Source organism: Typopeltis vanoorti, chromosome 12, assembly GCF_054136105.1.
Source record: "Typopeltis vanoorti isolate ZY-2024b chromosome 12, IOZ_Tvanoo_1.0, whole genome shotgun sequence".
NCBI classification, from domain to species: domain Eukaryota; kingdom Metazoa; phylum Arthropoda; class Arachnida; order Uropygi; family Thelyphonidae; genus Typopeltis; species Typopeltis vanoorti.
Window position 1 is genome coordinate 49,767,677 of NC_143560.1, and position 21,668 is coordinate 49,789,344.

A 21,668-nucleotide genomic window follows, 5' to 3' on the forward strand; every position below is an offset into this window, starting at 1 on the left:
GATGTAATTCATGATGCACTGATGTTAATTCTTGAGTTTTATGGTCCAATTTGTCCAAGTCTTTTTTTGTTCTATCTTTTATTGAAGCAACAAATGAGGATAAACTTAAGCTGGGGGAAGCGTAAGAAGTACACTTTAGTAAGCCTGCATCATCAATCTGTTAACAAGTGTTATTAACTAGAGCATGAACAGCCGTGGCCAAATATGCAAACAATATATCCAATAATTGGTAGTATAGCCTAAGAATTCATTGCCTGAATTGTGTTCAATCTATTAAGTACTCTCCTAAGAATATTCTTAAGGATGCTGCTTGTGTGGAGAATATCTTCTTATGGCTCTACAGCCCAAATTGGGCCTTGATCTCCTGGATTTGTTGCCTCCAAACCTCTGTCCAAAACTTTACTTCACCAGTTTGTACATTGTAATATGTTGTTGCTGTCTTGACTAAGGTGTGCCTATCCATCTTGTTCAAGGTTTTCCTTTTAGTCTTTTACAAAAATTTTACTATTTGTTGTCTTCTTGAGAATGCTCATTTTCCAAATGAAAAATATGTCCAGTCCACTGCAACTTTTTTGAACTTGATTATACTGGATATTGTGGGTTCCTTATAAAGTAGATATAACTCATGGATTTTTTGAGCCTCCCGACACCATTAACATTCGCTAGGCCAAATATATTTTTTTTTGAAGATTTTCCTTTTAAGGAAGATGTGGTTTTTAAGCCATTATTAGTGTTGAAAGGATGGCCAGTTAAAAAATCTCACAAGCTTCTTTAAATTTGTGTTTGTACTAGGTTACAGTATGATATAAGGAACAGATACCTTTCCAATCAATTCCATGGGATATCTAGGGCATAGCAGAAATGCCTGTTTCCCCCAATAACTGGTGATATCAATTATAGTCTCCATAGCTCAGTCCATAACAATGCTATAATAACTGTGTATAAATAAGTGTGTAAAACGTGTTATTTCTTTGGCTCAATACAGAAAAATAATAATTTCACAAATGACTAATTTTTCCGATATCTGTGCATATTATACAGTTAGATCCTGAATGAAGAACTTTTATAAAGAAACTATTCATTCTGGATTTAACAAGTTTAACATAACAGCTGAAAGAGAAACTTGTACTCCAGCAGAAAATAAAGAAATTATTTACTGTATGTAAGAATAAATGTACCCCTTTATGTAGATTTATAGGATTCAATGTTGTCTATCCAAAAATCATGTAGAGGATTTGTGTGTTAATTATAGTTATATTAAGGCATTCTGTATACAGTGAATGGCTAAGTACGGTTGTAAACAATAGTCCAAAGGTCGTGTGCGAGCCATCCTGCTTGAGCATAAGGCGAAACTAGCTCACTTTCCTAGAATAGAGCACTTGAAGAGGAGAAGGAGCATAATGGATCAGCCAAGGGGCACTGATGACAAGTGCCGTGTGAAAAAGGACAGCGTAAAAGAGGGTGCAAGGAAGAGAGAATAAAAGGGGATTCGTGCCGTTTCTCGAGGATTTTTTTTCCAGTCTCCTTGGAACCAGCTTGTTCCTGATCAATTCAGGGTGGTACGACGATGAGCCCTTTCCTTTGGATGCTTGATGGATTCCGAACGGTGCCAAACGTGAGATGTCGGAATCTATAGTTTCGAGCTTTCGCTAAGTGTCCCATCAAAAAGAAGCAGCGGAGCGTTTCCTTGCAACCCGCAGAACAGACAAGAATGATTGGCAGCAGATCCAGATAGACAGAGACATGATGTCGGTTGCAGAGTAAATCCTAATCAGAAGACTACCTTGTCCTCCACATGGACATGATCTGAGAGAAATACTGAGCTGAGTTCAACAACGGTGAACGGATCTAATGGACCAGGTATTCCGGGCAAGAAATGGTAAAGCACAGAACTTTCTTATCTAATTAATCGTTATGTATTGGTATAATGTGGACAGATTATTAGAGAACTTTAAGTGATCATCTTAATCTTGTATAGGCAGATTTCCATTAGAGAAGTTGTCTGAAAACATTTATAGATGAATGTGACAAATTTTAATGTGTGAGCCTAAGATTGTAGACAGAATTGATTAGAAGTTCATAGTATTTATATCATGTGTATTTATGTTTACCTTAAGAGAAAGTGTTATTACTCATATGCCATAGGGTTTACTTGTTTCTCCTAGTTTGATTTAGTATGATATTGAATTAACTGAGTGTGTGATATTTTATAATTGTAAATGTTTAAGGTCCCAATAAACATGTTTTGTTTCTTATACCTGAGCCTTGCCTGAATATGAAATCAAATTACCACTCATAAACTTGAACCTAAGTGGGAGGGAATACAAAGTATATTGTGTTAGATTAGAGTTCATGACTGCAAGCAGAGCTTTACATAGCCATAGTTGAGTGTTTGTTTAATGAGTAGAGCATAAAGTTCTGGGAAGGTCTCTCTTCTATCGTAGGATATTGGCTGGTGCAGCTTACAAAAATAAATTCGTCAATATCCGAAAAGGAGGCTGCCCCAGTTAGAAATTTTAAAGGATTAGTTCTTAATTAAGGAATAACCTTTAGTAGTTAGAATGAAAATGTGACAAAGATTTAGAAATCGACCTGTGACACAGATTAGCTTTCCTTATGAGAGTGAGTGCACAAGAAGTGAGTTGAGAGTCAAAGTTTGTTGTATTTGGAGAGCTAGGTCTTGTTGAAAGGAAAAATTTATATTAAGGATAACAACTAAAATATACAGGAAAAAACAACGACATACAATGATTGTATTTAAAAATTGTATCAAAATTCAAATTATCCACATCTCTCTAGTATTTGCCAGTGATAATCTAATCTCAACATGAAGCGCTTCTCACATAAATAGCATGCATGAAGCATAGCTATTGTTCATTTGACCTTTATGCTTTTCATATTTAAAATTATATTACAAGGGTGGTCTGAAAAGTTCTCGGTCTCGACCATAGATGACCACACTATCGGCAAGATTTTTTTTTTCTAAGTTGGTTCGATGTGAAATTGCAAGTTATTCTATCAAGTACTTTGTTTCATACAGCTGTGAGAAACAAAAGTGTTATCTGTATTCTTTTGAAATGGATAAAATTGAATATTGTGCGTTTATAAAATTCTTTATAAAAAGAAGGTTTAACACCAAAAGAAATTCACTCGAGGTTCATAAAACTTTATGAGTACTCTTCTCCTTCATTTTTTGACAATTAAGAAATAGACTGCTGAGTTTAAACGTGGCTGTACCAGCCTTGAAGATGATCTATGTGAAGGACTGCCAAAAAGTGTAACACCAGAAATCATTGATCAAGAGCATGATATGGTATTGGATGACCGGCGAGTCAAAGTGAGTGAAATTTCTGAGACCATATGCATTTCAAAAGAACGTGTAGGATATATTTTGCATGAAGAATTGCAAATGAAAAAGCTTTGTGCAAGATTGGTGTCAAACATGCTCATAGCAGATCAAAAATGCACTCGCATGAAAATCTCTAAACAGTGATTGGAGCGTTTTAACAAGAATAAAACTGATTTTGTGCGTCGATTTATTACTATGGATGAGACTTGGATTCACCATTACACATCAGAATCCAAACAGCAGTCAAAAGAGTGGACAGAAGTCGGTCGTTTCAGTGCCAAAGAAGATAAAGTCGGTTGAATCAGCAGGGATGCTAAAGGCATTTTGTTTATTAATTATCTTGAAAAGGGTAAAACAATAACTGGGGAATATTATTCCAATCTTTTAACCAGACTAGATGAAAAAATTCGTGAGAAAAGACCCAGTTTGCAGAAGAAAAAAAATCACCTTTCATTAGGACAATGCACCTGCCCACAAAGGTCTGTTTTGGCAATGGGAAAATTAAGGGATCTGCACTGTGAATTGTTGGAACATCCATCCTATTCTCCAGATTTGGATCATTCTGACTTCTATCTCTTCCCAAAACTAAAACTCTTCTCTGCTGATCTGCGTTTTTCTTCGAATCAAGAGGTGATTGCAGCTGTAGAGGGGTATTTTGCAGATCTTACTGAGAACTACTAAGGAACGGGAAATAAATGTATTAGTGTTAAGGGGGAATATTTTGAAAAATAAAACTAATTTTGAAATTATAAATATTTTTTCATTGTTATGCCAAGAACTTCTTAGATCATCCTCATAATTTATAAATTAAAGTTTTCAAAGTAATCCTACAGTTAATTGCACTGAACCAATTAACTATAGGATTACTTTGAATACTTTATATTCAAAATTTAATCATTTTCAATTTAATAATTGAAACAAAACATTCATTTTGCTGAAATTAATATATTAAAGTGCTTATAACTAAAATGTATACCTTAATTTTTTATTAAATGGTATAATGATTTTACATTTTAAAGATATATATATACACACACATATATAAATACATACATATCAGTGGAGCTGTCATGTTGCATATGCAACCTGCACTACACAATTCATATCAATTTGATCATATGACTGCATATTTAAAACATTCACACATCGATAAATATGCAATAGTATGATCAAATTGACATGAACTGTGTAGCGCGGGTTGCATAAGCAACATGACAACGACACTGATATGAATGTAGGTGGGTGGGTGGTATGAAAAGTTCTTGGCATAACAATGAAAAAAGAAATCTATAATTTAAAAATTAGTTTTATTTTTCAACATAATCTCCCTTAAGACTAATACATTTACTCCAGCAATGCTCCAGCACTATTATCCTGTACTTGTAGTGGTTCTCAGTAAGATCTGCAAAATACCCCTCTACAGCTTCAATCACCTCTTGATTTGAAGAAAAACGCAGACCAGCAAGGAAGAGTTTTAGTTTTGGGAAGAGATAGAAGTCAGAATGAGCCAAATCTGGAGAATACGGTGGATGTTCCAACAATCACAGTGCAGATCCCTTAATTTTCCAATTGCCAAAACTCCTTTGTGGGCAGGCACATTGCCCTGATGAAAGTTGATTTTTTTTCTTCTGCAAACCAGGTCTTTTCTCGTGAATTTTTTCATCTAGTCTGGTTAAAAGATTGGAATAATATTCCCCAGTTATTGTTTTATCATTTTCAAGATAATCAATAAACAAAATGCCTTTAGCATTCCAAAACACCAATGTGTTCTCAAGTTATTGTTTTAACCTTTTCAAGATAATTATTAATCAAATTGCTTAGCATTCCAAAACAGCGATGCCATGACCTTATCTTCTTTGGTGATGAATAACCGGTTTCTCTCCGCTGTTTTGACTGCTGTTTGGATTCTGATGTGTAACGGTGAATCAAAGTCTCATCCATAGTAATAAATCGATGCACAAAATCAGTTTTATTCTTGTTAAAACACTCCAAGCACTGTTCAGAGATTTTCATGCGAGTGCATTTTTGATTTGTGCAAAGCTTTTTCATTTGCGATTCTTCATGCAAAATATATCCTACACGTTCTTTTGAAATGCCTATAGTCTCAGCAATTTCATGCACTTTGACTCGCTAGTCATCCAATACTATATCTTGCACTTGATCAATTATTTCTGCTGTTGTTACGCTTTTTGGACATCCTTCACGTGGATCATATTCAAGGCTGGTAGGCCACGTTTAAACTCGGCAGCCTATTTCTTAATTGTCAAAAACGAAGGAGAAGAGTGCCGATAAACTTTTATGAACTTCAAATGAATTTCTTTTGCCGTTAAACCTTCTTTTACAAAGAATTTTATAACCAAACAATACTCAATTTTATCCATTTCAAGGGATACAGACAACACTTTTGCTTCTGACAGCTGTATAAAAAAAAAAACTACTTGATGGAATAACTTGCAATTTCACATCGATGCTTATGACAGATGTACCAACTTAGAAAAAAAAACGTTGCCGATAGTGTTGCCATCTATGGTTGAGGCCGAGAACTTTTCAGACCACCCACGTATGTGTGTATATATCTTTAAAATATAAAAAACATCGTGCTATTTAATAAAAAAACAAGGTATGCATTTCAGTGCTAAGCATTTTGCTCAATACTTTGAGCAAAATGCAATTTTTGTATCAATCAGAAAATTGAAACAAAAAGTCACAATAAAACCAGGATGGAAGAATGCAGTAGCCATTTCCATATCCGTCGTATGTTAGGTTCAATGACTTGACACAATCGGACAACCTGGCTTGTAATGCTCTATTAGGGTGAATAATCCTATATGCATATATTCTGTTTGACTGTTTTGTAGGATGAAAAATCCAAGTTTCCAAGAGGAAAATCCTACCATCTCTGTGTGAGACTAGGTAACTCACCTTCAACTAAAAAGCTCTGGTAAAGATCTTCACAGCCCAGATAATATTCAAACAAATTCTAAGTACTTTAAAATCAAAGGCATCATCAAATCTCTGTGGTAGAGCTAAAGAGGCTCTGCTACTGAAGAACTTAATTACTGACGTCCATTTAAAATTAATTTTTTACATACAAAGTATGTACGTAAGATATGAAATGAGACACTAAAGCAAACAGTTGAGATTCATTATATACACAGAAAGAGAGAGAGAATCATGCTTATTGGTATTAGAGATAAGACTATGTATCCTGTAAAATAAATAATAGTTTGGTCTTCTCATGGTTTGAGAAGAAATGAAATTCAAAGATGTGTAATATAATGAAGAAAATTAGTCATCATCATCAAATTCCAGATATAGATATATACCGAGGGTGAACAGGATAATCATGACAGCACTACACGAAAAAGTTACACCATAACTAACTTCCAATCAGAAATTTTCTTCCAAATTACTCTGTTATCTGTCCAGATCCCAATACTATCAGATCTTATATTTCTGTCTTTTAAGGCGCTTTTTACTATCAATAAATTTCTATTTAAAGTGACCATACCACCTGAGATAAGCTCTACTAACACATTCCTGAATTTTTTTTAGCTGTTTCTGAAGTATACCTGCATAAATCTTACCATGAACACTTAGTGGGGAAATACCTCTGTAATTCTCACATTCATTTTAATTTCCCTTTTAACAGATGGATACTATGTCCCTTGAATTCAACCCTCTAACCAGGCATTCTGAATTACAATGCAGCAGTGTAACACTGTTATACCTCCATATTTGAGCATTTCTGACTGAATTCATTGACTCCAGCTGACTCTCCACATATCAGAAAATTAGTCTCATGCCCAAACATAAACTATTAATTTCTCTTCTAAGCCTAATCTGACGGAATGGCTGGTCAGTAAGATAACAAGAAAACTGATACAGAATCTCCCTATGAGGTTTAATCCATCATTAGGTTCACATAATACTGTTACAAGTTTTGACAAAAACCATTGTAAGTTATATGACGTGTCTGTTTATCAAAACAGATCAGTTTGCATTTTGCATCCATTTAAGTGCATTTGTATTTTAAATATCAATTATTAATTCTTTATATCATAAACATGTAAATATATATATATTAGATATAGTATGCTTATACCTACCTTACACCAAGTGCATGGCACTATTTTACGATGTGACAGCACAAACAAATTCATACAAGTTTTTGCACAAAACCTTTTGCTTGAACCTTCAAACTGGAGGCTGAAATGTTCGATATTTTCAGAGTCAAAAAATTTATGACAAGTATCACAAATGCTAGTATTAATCTTGTTGGTATAACGGAAACCAGCAATACAGGGATCACTACACAAGGTGTAATTTTTGCCTTCAAATAATACCTGAAATGAAAAAATTAAATAAATGTAATCTGAGATTAAATAATATATGAAGTAAAAAGTCTTGATATCTTGAGGACATAGGAGGGGGGGGGGGGGGGAATACACACACACACACACACACACACACACACACACACACACACACACACACACACACACACACACACGGGTCTCTTTTTATGTATATCTTTTTTATGCGGTTTTAAAGTTATGCGATGCATATTTAATGCAAATAAAAAAAAAATAAAAATAAAAAATATGAAAGAAAATTAGCCATGAAGGTTAAAGAGAATCCCAAACAGTTTTTTCGATATGCTGCAAGTAAAAGAAAAAATGTATACAGCAGAATGATTTTAAAGAATACCGATGGTAGGGAGGTAACCAAATCAGATGATATAGTGGAATTACAGAGCGAGCACTTTGCAAGAGTATATCATCCAGGTGGTGACATCATAGGAATGAAGGAACCAACAGCTTATACGGGAATGGTGGTGAATGAAGTGGAGGTGAATCGCCTATTACAAAACCTTAATTTCAATACATCTGTGGGATTAGATGGTATACCAGCTCGTGTCGTATGTGTAGTGGCTAAAGAATTGTCAGTGCCCTTGACCATTTTGTTTAATTTGAGTCTCGGGTCTGGGTTAGTCCCGAGGGGGTGGAAAGAGGGGAAAATAGTTCCACTGCATAAAGGTGGTTCCAAGACTGCTGTTGTAAATTACCGACCGATTAGCACATCAGGAATCATTGTCAAGGTCTTAGAGAAATTAGTCAAGAAAAGAATACAGGATTGGATAGATGAAAATGGGATATTGTATGGGGAACAACATGGTTTTGTGAAGGGTAGATCATGCCTCAGTAACTTGCTCACGTTTTATAACACAGTGATGGCTGAACTGGATAGGGGTAATGGGTTTACAGTGATACTACTGGATCTTGCTAAGGCCTTTGACAGGATACCACATGGAATTCTAATCAGTAAACTGCAGCATATGGGGATGGATATAGGGTTGGTGAGGTGGATAGAAGGGTGGTTGATGGAGAGATATCAAAGAGTGGCTTATTCAGGAGTGGAGTCCATAAGATGGCCTGTGAATAGTGGTGTGCCGCAGGGTTCTGTTCTTGGACCACTACTGTTTATTTTGTTCATTAATGATATAGGAAAGGATCTGTTCATTTGTTTGCTGATGATGCAAAGTTGGGTAGAGCAACAGTGAATGCACAGGATGTCAAAATTTTGCAGGATGATTTGGATAATTTGTAGGGCTGGGCTAAGGAGAATGGATGTCAATTTAATGTGGCAAAATGGAAGGTTATGCATTTTGGGGTGAAAAGATTAGCAGCAGTATACCACATTGGTGGAACTGTACTCCAGGAGATTGATGAGACCAGGGATTTGGGAGTTGAAGTTTAGGGGGCACATCGCAAAAGTGGCTAAATCAGCTCATCACACTTGGTTGCTGAAAAATACTTTGATGAGCAGAGACAAACGGGTTATTGTTCCTCTGTATCGAGCCTTGATAATACTCCACCTAGACTACTGTGAGCAAATTTGGGTGCCAGGGTTTCTTCTTGATGGGGAGGAAGTGGAGAGAATCCAGAGACGAGCAAACAAGATGATAGCAGGTCTATGGGATGAACCTCATGAGAACAGGTTGAAGATTTGTGGGTTGCAGAAATTGGTTAATAGGGGAAAAGGGGTGATATGACTGAGACATTCAAATTACTGAAGGGTTTCTATAAGATTAATTCACATGATATTTTTGAGAATAGGACTGGTGGTGGGAGGACTAGGGGCCATCCATGGAAGCTGGACAAGAGTGTGGTTAGCAAGGGTGTTAGAGCTAGGTTTTTTACTTGGAGAGTGGTGAATGAGTGGAATAAGCTGCCAGAGTCTGTTGTGGGTGCCATGAGTTCAAGGCGAAGTATGATAGATATTTCGCCTTGAACGATGTTAAGGACTCCTTGGAGTTGCCCGTACTGCTACTACTACTACTACTAATAATAATAATAATAAATTTGGGGTTTCCTTGTTGTACATAACGAACAACGTGTTGCAGCACATTATGGCATAACCTGAGTAACGTGTAAACAGTGAGTGTCCCACAGTTTAATTTTGCATGTGAATGTTTGTCTTTTCATTATCGAAGTCTAAATTTTGCTAATTTTATTTTAAAGATTTAATTTGGCCTAATGGAGAAAAAAAAGCACCTAAGAAAAGCAATTTCTTTGGAAATTGCAATTTTAAATCGCTTGGCAAAAGGAGAGGTATCTACAGCGATTGGTAAACATTTTAATTTAGGCGAATCTACTATAAGAGCAATTAAAAGAATGAAGTCGCAATAAGAAAATCTTCATTTCTGTCGCAAAACTAAGTGCTAAACTATCATCGTACTTGAGAGATGCTTTATTAGAAAAAACGGAACAAGTGCTCGTAATTCGGATTGAAGAATTAACTCAAAGGAGACTTTCTATAAGTGGTTATTTAATTAAACAAAAAGCTCTTCGGTTTTATGACCAGATGAAGCAATTGGAGCTATCTATTTCTGCTTCTCAGGCTGATAAAAAATTTACGGCTAGCAAAGGATGGCTAACCGGGTTTCTAAAAAGGAGTGCACTTCATAACATGAAGATTACAGGCAAGGTTGCAGCAGCAGATGAAGCAGCAGCCAAAAATTATTGAAGATGGTGGATATTGTCCCGATCAAGTGTTTAACGCTGACGAAACAGGATTGTTTTGGAAGAAAATGCCTAGTCGAAAACTTACATCACAAAGTCTGAGAAAAAAGCAAGTGGGTTTAAAGCAAGCAAAGAGCGAGTAATGTTGTTGCTTTGTAGCAATGCATCAGGGGATGATCGAATGTTGAAGCCCCTCCTTGTAAATTGATCTCTAAAACCACGTGCTCTAAAAGGCAAAGATCTAAAACAGCTGCCGGTACATTGGAAGGCTAATACAAAGGCCTGGGTAACAACTGTTGTATTTACTGAATGGTTCAATAATTGCTTTGTACCAGAAGTGGAAACATATATGAAGCAAAAAAGCTCTCGATTTTAAAGTTTTATTAATTGTTGACAACGCACCAAGTCATCTGCATTGTGAACATCCAAATGTGCAGGTAGTGTTTTTTGCCACCCAATACAACAAGCATTATTCAGCCACTAGATCAAGGCATAATCGCTACTTTCAAAAAATATTACATTAAGCACACTTTTCAATTTATATCGGATAAACTAGAAAATGAATCATTAAAAGTAACTGATGTTTGGAAAAAAATTTCTATTTTGGACTGTTTAAATCATGTTGCATGTGCTATCACTGAAATAAGACCACAAACTTTAAATGCCTGCTAGAAAGCAGCTTGGCCTGGATGTGTTGCAAACAGTGCAACCATTCAAACATCTACATTATCAGCTGAAATCATTACTTTGGCACATGAAATTGGTGGAGAAGGTTTTGATACATTTAGCCAGAATGATGTAGATGAATTGCTTGTGGATAATGACTTAAGTGACGATGATATTATTGATATTGATTAACTTTAGATATTGTCGAAGATCCAGAAAACGATAGTGAAGCGGAAGAAAAACCCATCCCCCTCACTGCAAATATAATACGAGAAGGTCTTGAACTGTTCAATAAATTGGAAAATCATTTTCTTGTTAATGATACAAATTCTGAATGAGCATTTAAATTCCAACGTGAGCTGAAGAACTGTATGTCTGGATATCGCGAACTGTATAAAAAATTTGTAAAATCATCATCGCAAAGTTTAATCACTGATAAGAAAAAAATCAGCACAGAAGGAGGGTGAAGCTAATTCTGTTTGTGAAGAATCACTGCCTTGACCATACAGATCTCATGTGCTGACTATCTCTTCTGGTGATAAGAGTGATTTCGCCCCAGTTCGCAAATGTTGCCAAATATTGTCTAATAGCGACAATAATTCTGATGAAAAAATGTAAAAAAAAATGTTTCTTTTCAATAAAATTAAATGAATAAAGCTTTAAAACAAACTTAAGCATTCTTATTTTCCTGAATTTTTAATAACATTTTTATACAATTTCAGGTTTATTTTAATTCATTGCTTCGGTTTTATGGGGTTTTAGAAAATTATGGAACGTATCCCTAAATTTTCAACATAAGTTAGGTCTTTTTTTGTGAGATTTTTTATATGCGGTTTTCTATGGAACGTATCTCCAGCATAAAAAGAGACCAGACTGTATATATATATGTATATATGTATGTATAAACAAGACAAATGCTTGTTTAATGGTTCAGCAAGTGTTCCATGCAATAATCATCTGTGATAACAATGATTAGTGTCTAATTTATTTGATTCGGTCATAGAAAAATTTTATATTAAATAAGCAGCAGAAGTTGCACGGTTAGTCCTTACTTTAAATATTTTTTTTCTTCTACATAAATAGCAACATTATTATATATAAAATTAAACACAGATAAACAGATAAACTTTTACCAACATTTTACAATACTACAGAAAATTCACTACCAACATTTTAAAACAGATATGAAAAATGACTCCTTGATGTACTTTTCATTTTTCTGGTAAGTGATGAACACTACACTACTCTTAGGTATAAGTGTAACAGGAAAGGTATAACAGTGACAGCAAAGAGAGATTCAACATTCCAAATGAGGAATCTATCTTTCCTGTCACTGTTAGAAGAATAAAGTGTCATGTAATCACATATACAGTTCACCCTTGAACAATATGGGTTTGAACAGTGCAGGTCCACTTATAGAAAGATTTTTTTTTCAAAAATTTTCACAAATTGTCACAAATTTGCAAAAACTTGCAGACAAACCGGGTAGCCTAGAAAAATCGAAAAAAATTAAGAAAAAGTTAGGTGTATCATGCTGCCATTCTCTGTCAAGAGAAACATAAACAAACACAAAAGATGCCGTATTAAATCATAACTGCATAGAATTAACTGTTATTAATTAACATACAATAAAAATTTTATAATGATTTATTCATTAGTGTATAGGCTGGGCTACTATAAAGCAATCATATTACTGCTTCTTCGTTATCACTGCATAAATCGTGATACGTTTAAATAAATAAGAATTTCTTTTTCACACTCTTTTCATTTTTGATGTCCTGTGTTAGTAATATGTATAACGTGCAGTACAGTGTTTTGTATCATATAAGACAATATTGATGTAGGTACTCACAGACAGACAATTCATCTTGTAAATAGACAATGCAAACTTATGGTATCAATAAATACAGTACTGTAAATGTATTTTGTCTTCCTTATGATTTTCTTAATAACATTTTCTTTTCTCTAGTTAACTTTATTGTATGAATAGAGTATATAATTATGTATAAAATATGCGTTCATTGAATGTTTATGTTATCAGTAAGGCTTACAGTCAAGAGTAGGCTATTAGTAGTTAAGTTTTTGGAGAGTCAAAAGTTATACACAGATTTCCGACTGTGCAGGTATCGATGCCCTTAACCCCTACACTGTTCAAGGGTCAGTAGTGACATTTCTGATCAGATGTGTTTACATATGAAGAAAAATACATGTCACAACAAAAAATAAATGAGTAACATAAGCAGTTCAAATACAGATAAACTAATTTCAATGTTAAGATGAGGTCTAACTCGCCAAAAATTTCCAAGTATAAGTGATGTCCATATATTTTTGGGATAGAAAAAGAAAAGGAAATGACAATTCATTTTGCATTAGCAAGATACACTGTCAATGCCCAATATCATTCTAAAACATTACAATGTTTGCTACTGCCATCAGAAGAAAATAAAATTGGCTGCCATCTGAAATGCTTCTGCTCTATGATGATGCCTAGTCATATACAACTGATCAGGTTTAACAACAGCTTGATATCAATAGGAGGTCCATCATCACCATCCCCATATAAAGACCGACTGTCAATAAACATGACTTGGTGTGATATTCTTGGGCAACAAAATCCTATATACCAGTTTGTTGTTCTGGTGTGAGCAGTAACCAAAAGTCACCCATGCAATAACCAGTATGAGGTTGCTCCTAATTAAAAAAAAAAAAAAAACTATGAATATTATACTGCAGGTTAAATAAAATCCAGCTTTGGCATGGATGCCTATTTTCTTTAAAGATGGGAGATAAATATATTAATTGCCCAGAGTAAAAACCACTGCCCTGCTTATGGAAGGCTGAAAGTGGTAAATAAAAAGTTCAATGTAACCAAACAAGAAACTTCAGTGAGGATTTCTGGATTATGTAAAAAAATATATAAAAATACAATAAATAAATAAATATATACATAACCAATAAAAACAGAAACAATCCCATGTGCAGTACAAAGTACTATAGGTTTACAACCTTTCATAGGTGGGAATCACATTAAAAGACAACAACTAACTGAATAAATAAATAATAACATTTCATATTTTGAAATGGTGAAAACACAACACGTCTCAGCAAAATCTTTGGTTTAAGATAAGGGTCAAAGCTGTATAACTGAGAGGAGACCTCCACATAGCCTTTAATGGAATGCGGAGAACCGACCAGGGCTTCTGACCTAATGTCCAATCCTCACATTCTCGTGGTGCACCCTGTTGGGTATCTACTTGGATACTGAACGAACGAGGATGGGCTGCCAATTTGGGATTTAGCCGACCAAATTGTATTCTTATTGGTTAAACCAAAATAAAAAATGATGGTACAACATGACAGAATTTCATACCGGCTGGGGCGTCGCCCGGTTAAACAAGGCCCCCGTTGTTTTCGCCATGGAACCAGGGCGAACAGCGAAAAGTCAGCTACTGGAACAAATCTGAAAATAAACCCCAACTCAACATCACCAGAGTTAAAGATCGGTACTATCAACGTAAGAAGCCTGAATGGCAAAGAAATGGAGCTAGCTGAGGAATTAGATAAGTACCAGATCGACATAATAGGGGTGACTGAAACAAAAAAGACCAAAACTGGTGAGATCTTTCTGAGCAATAAATACAAAATGTTATATTCAGGCAATGACAATCAAGGAAAAGAAGGAGTAGCCATAGTATTCAACGCAAAATACGAGGCTAATCTTCTTGAATGGCAGTCAGTCTCAAATAGAGTAATGTGGACAAATATGAGAATGGGAAACTGGACAACGAGACTTATTTGTACCTATGGTCCCACAGAAGGTTCTACTAAGGTAGAACTGGAGGAGTTTTTTGAGGCTTTAGAAAAAGCAACAGACACAATGAAAAATGAAACCTTGGTCCTTGTTAGGGATCTAAATAGCAGAGTAGGAAATGATTGTGAGACATACAAAAATATTTTGCGAAAATTTGGAGAAAAGAGCAAAGCTAATAATAATGGCAAATATCTGTTGAATTTCTGCTCAGGACATGGACTGGTTATTACTAACACCATGTTCCAACATAAAAATGTGCACAAATTCACATGGAGAGAAGAGGCAAGGAATAAGAAAAGTGTCATTGATTATTGTTGATCACTGTTGATCACTATCAACAATAACATTGACTCTGTTATTGTTGATAGTGATGTTTTCTCCCTGGTGCAGGACACCAGAGTGTACAGAGGATTTGAAATTGGAAGTGATCACTATTTAGTCTTGAGCAGGATAAAATTGAATTTAATATTGAAAAGAATAACATGTAAGAAAGTTTTAAAGCGAATAAAAGTTGAGCAGCTCTCAGATGTGAACTGTAGACTAAAATACACAAAGATTATTGAAGAAAAAATGAAAGAGTTTCAGAACAGGAATCAAACCTTGGAAATTCAGTGGCAAACTCTGAAGAAAACATTGATTGATTCTGCCAGAGAGGCATGTGGTGAGGTTGTCTGCAAGGATAGAAAAATCAGAACTCCCTGGTGGACACAGGAAGTTAAAGAGGCGGTGAAGGAAAAGAAGAAAGCATATCAAAAGTTCCTATCAAATAAGTCAGCGTGTGCTCTTATAGAATATAGAGACAAATGCAAGAATGCTAAACACTGTAAAACTAGCTAAACAAAAGTCATGGGAGGACTTTGGCAAGAATATAGAAAATAAATATCAAGAAGGTAGCAAAATATTCTGCAGGTTGTTGAAGATGCTTAGGAATGGAGGAAAGAGTGCTGTAAAAGGAGTTAGAGATGATAAAGGTGACATGAAAACGAGAGAAAAAGATATCTTTTAAGTATGGAGTAATTACTTTGAAAAACTGCTAAATGAAACAAGCAGTGATGACAGCACATTGGTAAAAAACACTGACCAGGCATGTAGTCAGGAATACATATCCATACTTGAAGTAGAAAAAGTCATCAAAGGCTTGAAATGTGGAAAGGCAGCAGGAGTAGATGATATTCGACCAGAAATGCTGAAGTATGGTGGTATAAGAGTCTTACAGTGGGTGCACTGCATAGTTCAGAAAGCCTGGACAGAGGGACGAATTCCCGATGATTGGAGTAGAGCTCTAATAGTACCCATATATAAAAAAGGGAAATAAAACTGAATGTGAGAATTACAGAGGTATTTCCGTACTGAGTGTTCCTGGCAAGATCTATGCAAGTATACTTGAGAAACGGTTGAGAAGAATTGTGGAAGAAAAGCTTGGAGAAGAACAAGCTGGATTCAGGCCAAATAGAGGCTGTCAGGATCAGATCTTCACTTTACGACAAATAGTCGAGAAAGCATGGGAATATAACAAAGATCTGTATTTAAGTTTTGTCGATTTGGAAAAAGCATATGACAAGGTGCCAAGAGAGAAGCTATTCAATATGCTGCAGTGGTGTCAATGGGGCATTATATCAAGCAATACATAGTCTTTATTTGAGTTGTAAGTCAGCAGTTAGAATTGAAGGAAGTACAGAAAGATGGTTTAATGTTAAATCTGGTGTGAGACAGGGATGTACATTATCCCCTCTGTTATTCATTATCTATATGGATCACATTATGAAGGAAAGTGGTATTAAGCATGATATCAAAATTGGAGATGTTAATGTCAGCTCTTTGCTTTATGCGGATGATGTTATACTTATTAATAAATCTGCTATAAGTCTGCAAGATTCACTGACTAAATTGAATAACTGTTGTAATAGATATGGTATGAGGGTCAGCAATAAAAAGACAAAGACAATGAAAATAGGCAGAATCAATGAAAATGTCAACTGTGTTGTGAATGGAGACCCTGTGGAACAAGTAAAACATTTCAGCTACTTAGGCAAGATTTTTACTGAAGATGGTAAATTAAATATAGAAATAGACAACAGAATCAACAAAGCTGATATGGTAGGAAGTCAATTGAATAAATTGATATGGAATAAGAGAGAAATTAGTCGGAACACTAAATTAGCTGTATACAAGACAGTGTTCAAACCAGTTTTAACTTATGTATCTGAGAGCAGGGTCAGAAGTAAAACACTTGACCAAAGACTAGAGACCGCAGATATGAGAGTCCTGAGAAAGATTATAGGCATGAACAGATGGCATCAATGGCAATGTCATATTTAAAACGAGGATATTAGGAAAGAACTTGACATTGTCGGCATCCAGGAATGCGTTAACAGAACTAATCTCAGGTGGTATGGTCACTTAAATAGAATGGGCGAGGAAAGATTAGCAAAACAAGAGTTCTCTGCCAGGTTGGCAGGAAAACGACCCAGAGGAAGATCAAGATATAGGTGGATTGATACAGTACAAAGTGCCTTAGACGATAGAAATATAAGATCTGATAATGTTGGAGTCTTGACAAGTAACAGACTGATTTGGAGGAAAATTGTAGATAGGAAGTTAGCAATGATGTAAATTTTTCGTGTAGTACTATCATATCCTGTACACCCCTTGAGGGTACATGGCAGGAATTTTATGATGATGATGATGAGCAGGAAGATCCTGAAGATTATGAAGAAAATTTAATCACTGACAATCCCAAAGATTTCACAGAAATAATTTGAAAATACAACTTAGAGACTAACCCTGGTATAGGGAGAACCAGTAAAATTTGCAGAAGAAACAACAGGATCATACCGTCAGATGTACGAAAAACAGAAACGGAATGCCTCCCAAACTACGTTAGCTCAATTCTCTGTTAAGAAGCAGATAAATTTATATTCTGAATATGCTTTACTGTCTTTCAGCTTCATGGTTTTCCTTTAACTTGGCCCTGAGACATACCCTAATTTTTTATAAAAAAAACTTAAGGGGCAAAAAAGAAATCTGAGGAACGAATTATACTTTTTCTATTGTTCCCGGCAACTCCAAAGAGTCGATAGACTCATCGAGGGAGGCCCTAACATCATGTCAAGAACAACTATTCAACATTGACACAGTATCTATCATCTTGAACTTATTAACGGTCATAGCACCCACAACAGACTCTGGCAGCTTATTCCACTCATTCACCACTCTCCAAGTAAAAAACCTAGCTCTAACACCCTTGCTAACCACACTCTTGTCCAGCTTCCATGGATGGCCCCTAGTCCTCCCACCACCAGTCCTATTCTCAAAAATATCATGCGAATTAATCTTATAGAAACCCTTCAGTAATTTGAATGTCTCAGTCATATCACCCCTTTTCCCCTATTAACCAATTTCTGCAACCCACAAATCTTCAACCTGTTCTCATGAGGTTCATCCCATAGACCTGCTATCATCTTGTTTGCTCGTCTCTGGATTCTCTCCACTTCCTCCCCATCAAGAAGAAACCCTGGCACCCAAATTTGCTCACAGTAGTCTAGGTGGAGTATTATCAAGGCTCGATACAGAGGAACAATAACCCGTTTGTCTCTGCTCATCAAAGTATTTTTCAGCAACCAAGTGTGATGAGCTGATTTAGCCACTTTTGCGATGTGCCCCCTAAACTTCAACTCCCAAATCCCTGGTCTCATCAATCTCCTGGAGTACAGTTCCACCAATGTGGTATACTGCTGCTAATCTTTTCACCCCAAAATGCATAACCTTCCATTTTGCCACATTAAATTGACATCCATTCTCCTTAGCCCAGCCCTACAAATTATCCAAATCATCCTGCAAAATTTTGACATCCTGTGCATTCACTGTTGCTCTACCCAACTTTGCATCATCAGCAAACAAATGAACAGATCCTTTCCTATATCATTAATGAACAAAATAAACAGTAGTGGTCCAAGAACAGAACCCTGCGGCACACCACTATTCACAGGCCATCTTATGGACTCCACTCCTGAATAAGCCACTCTTTGATATCTCTCCATCAACCACCCTTCTATCCACCTCACCAACCCTATATCCATCCCCATATGCTGCAGTTTACTGATTAGAATTCCATGTGGTATCCTGTCAAAGGCCTTAGCAAGATCCAGTAGTATCACTGTAAACCCATTACCCCTATCCAGTTCAGCCATCACTGTGTTATAAAACGTGAGCAAGTTACTGAGGCATGATCTACCCTTCACAAAACCATGTTGTTCCCCATACAATATCCCATTTTCATCTATCCAATCCTGTATTCTTTTCTTGACTAATTTCTCTAAGACCTTGACAATGATTCCTGATGTGCTAATCGGTCGGTAATTTACAACAGCAGTCTTGGAACCACCTTTATGCAGTGGAACTATTTTCCCCTCTTTCCACCCCCTCGGGACTAACCCAGACCCGAGACTCAAATTAAACAAAATGGTCAAGGGTACTGACAATTCTTTAGCTGCTTCTCGTACGACATGAGCTGGTATACCATCCAATCCCACAGATGTATTGACATTGAGGTTATGCAATAGACTACTCACCTCCACTTCATTCACCACAATTCCCATATAATCTACTGGTTTATTCGTTTCTGCAATGTCACCACCTGGATGATATATTCTTGCAAAGTGCTCACTCAGTAACTCAACTATATCAACTGATTCAGTTACCTCCCTACCATCGGCATTCTTTAAAATCATTCTGCCGATGGCAGGAAGGTAACTGTAAACCCGTTACCCTTCTGGCCTGCGCTTTATACCTTTTATGTGCTTGCCGGTCACCTTTCTCCTTAAATTCCCTCCATAGTTGTTTCTTTTTTTGCAGCTCAAGCTGAATGGTGTTATTCATCCATTTAACCCCTACTTGATTTATTATTCAGACTCTAGGTATACAGTCAGCCATTGCTTCATGCAAACACTTCTTAACTGCTTCCCATGCACTATCAACTTCTAGTCCTTGCAGTTTTATATGCCATGGCACTGAACCAATCAAACTCCTAAGCTTGTCAATACTTTCCAGCCCGATAATTCCACATGTACCCTGTCTTAATTGAAAATTCCACACCTTTAGCCGCCTCCCAAGTCAAGACCCTATGATCACTCTAACCAATTGGTGGCAATGTGGTCATATTTGTTACAGCCAAATCCTCAGATGTAATTACTAGGTTAAGCACTCTCTGACCCCTAGTATTTTCCATTACATGCTGTCGCAGATAGTTATCCCTTAATAACCGCATAAAATCCAATTCCTTCCTCCTGTGTGTCCTCTCCTCACTCCAATCAATGTGACCATAGTTGAAATCTCCCATAATAATTACCCTCCTTCCACTCATTTCTTCTATTTGCTTGTGCATACTGTCACCACCATCTTTTCCATCACCTGGTCTATAGCAGCACCCAATTGTATATTTAGTTCTGCTAGCCACAATCTCACACCAAATGGCCTCAAATGTGCTCTTTTCTCTATCATGCAATTCAACTTCTATTCTCCTTGGCTGCAGCTCATCAGCTATCATCAACAATACTCCTTTCCCCATTTTATTCTCCCTGTCATTCCTGAACACACTATACCCAACACATTCAATCCCACTAGCTATATCTAGGTTACTATATTCGATTAGTGCGTTTTCAATTAATGCGCCTGTTTTAAAGAACGTATTAGGCGCATTAATTGAGGGATTGCTGTATATTCAAATGCTATGAAAACTGAAACGTGATATAAACAAATATAAAATAATAAGCATTACCTTTACTTTCACTGGAGCCATCTTTTTACAATAAGAACACTGTAACACTTGAGGAGTGGCAGCTGTTGTAGAATTCATGGTTTCATATCGTTCCATGCATTGCTGGGTACAAAAATCTTTAAACTGGCCTTTATCACCTACTGGTGCAAGGAAACCTTCTTGACCATTAGAAAGATCTTTCTGACAAAAGCTGCAAACCTAGATGTATTAATTCAGAAGTAATGAAAATTAGATTTATTTAGAACATGAAAATAGATATAAATAGATTAAATTTATTAACATAGAAACAGATAACAAGTGTATCAATCTTAACTCTTCCCTTTATCCAGATGATAAGTAAATTCAGACTCTTTAAATAAACTAAATAATTGCCTAACAAATGTGACATGAAAATCAGCTATAAAAAGACAAAAGCTATGAAATGGGCAGTAACATGAAAATGTTCAACTGTATTTTCAATAAGAACCTATATTGGATGGAGAGCAGTCTTTGATAAACACAATACAAGTCTTGAAGAAAGAACAGATGGTATCAATGACAGAATTATATTACAACTGAAGATATGAAAAAGCCATTTTATATAATTATTAGTACTCAAGAAACTGAGCTGAGCTAATATTTTGTGGAAAGATTAGATCTTTCCACTTTCTGCATAAAAAGGCAGATGATACAAGATGATTGGAGAAAAAATGAAAGGGTAAAGTGACCTAGAGGATGACCAATTTATCAGTGAGTTGATGCACTTAAAAATCCTTTAGAAGATCAAAATGTCATTATAAATTTCCCGACATGCAAACACAAATGTTTTAATATTTTATACATTAACAAGGGATGTGCAGGATACTATGACAGTGCTACATGATTAAGTTTGCATCATTACTAATTTCCTATCACCAAATTTCCTCGAAATTAGCCTAGCATTCATCAACAATCCAATATTGTCAGATCTTATATTTCTGTCATCTAGGGCTCTCCTGACCACATCAATCCACCTAGCTCATGGTCTCTCAGGATCTTTTTTTCCCTACTATCTCTGCATCA

General features: G+C 35.9%; 1 protein-coding gene across 3 annotated transcripts in view; it reads right to left on the reverse strand.

Annotated features, from left to right (window-relative positions):
- Positions 1-21,668, reverse strand: part of LOC150100777 (zinc finger MYM-type protein 4-like) — a 521,809-nt gene that overhangs the window by 374,857 nt on the left and 125,284 nt on the right. For all 3 annotated transcript variants that reach the window (XM_090402210.1, XM_090402209.1, XM_090402211.1), the window contains exons 8-9: positions 20,628-20,825; positions 7,459-7,695 (exon numbers count right to left, since the gene is read on the reverse strand). In XM_090402210.1, coding sequence (XP_090258336.1) covers positions 7,459-7,695; positions 20,628-20,825 — 435 coding nt within the window. The remainder of the gene's footprint in view (positions 1-7,458; positions 7,696-20,627; positions 20,826-21,668) is intronic.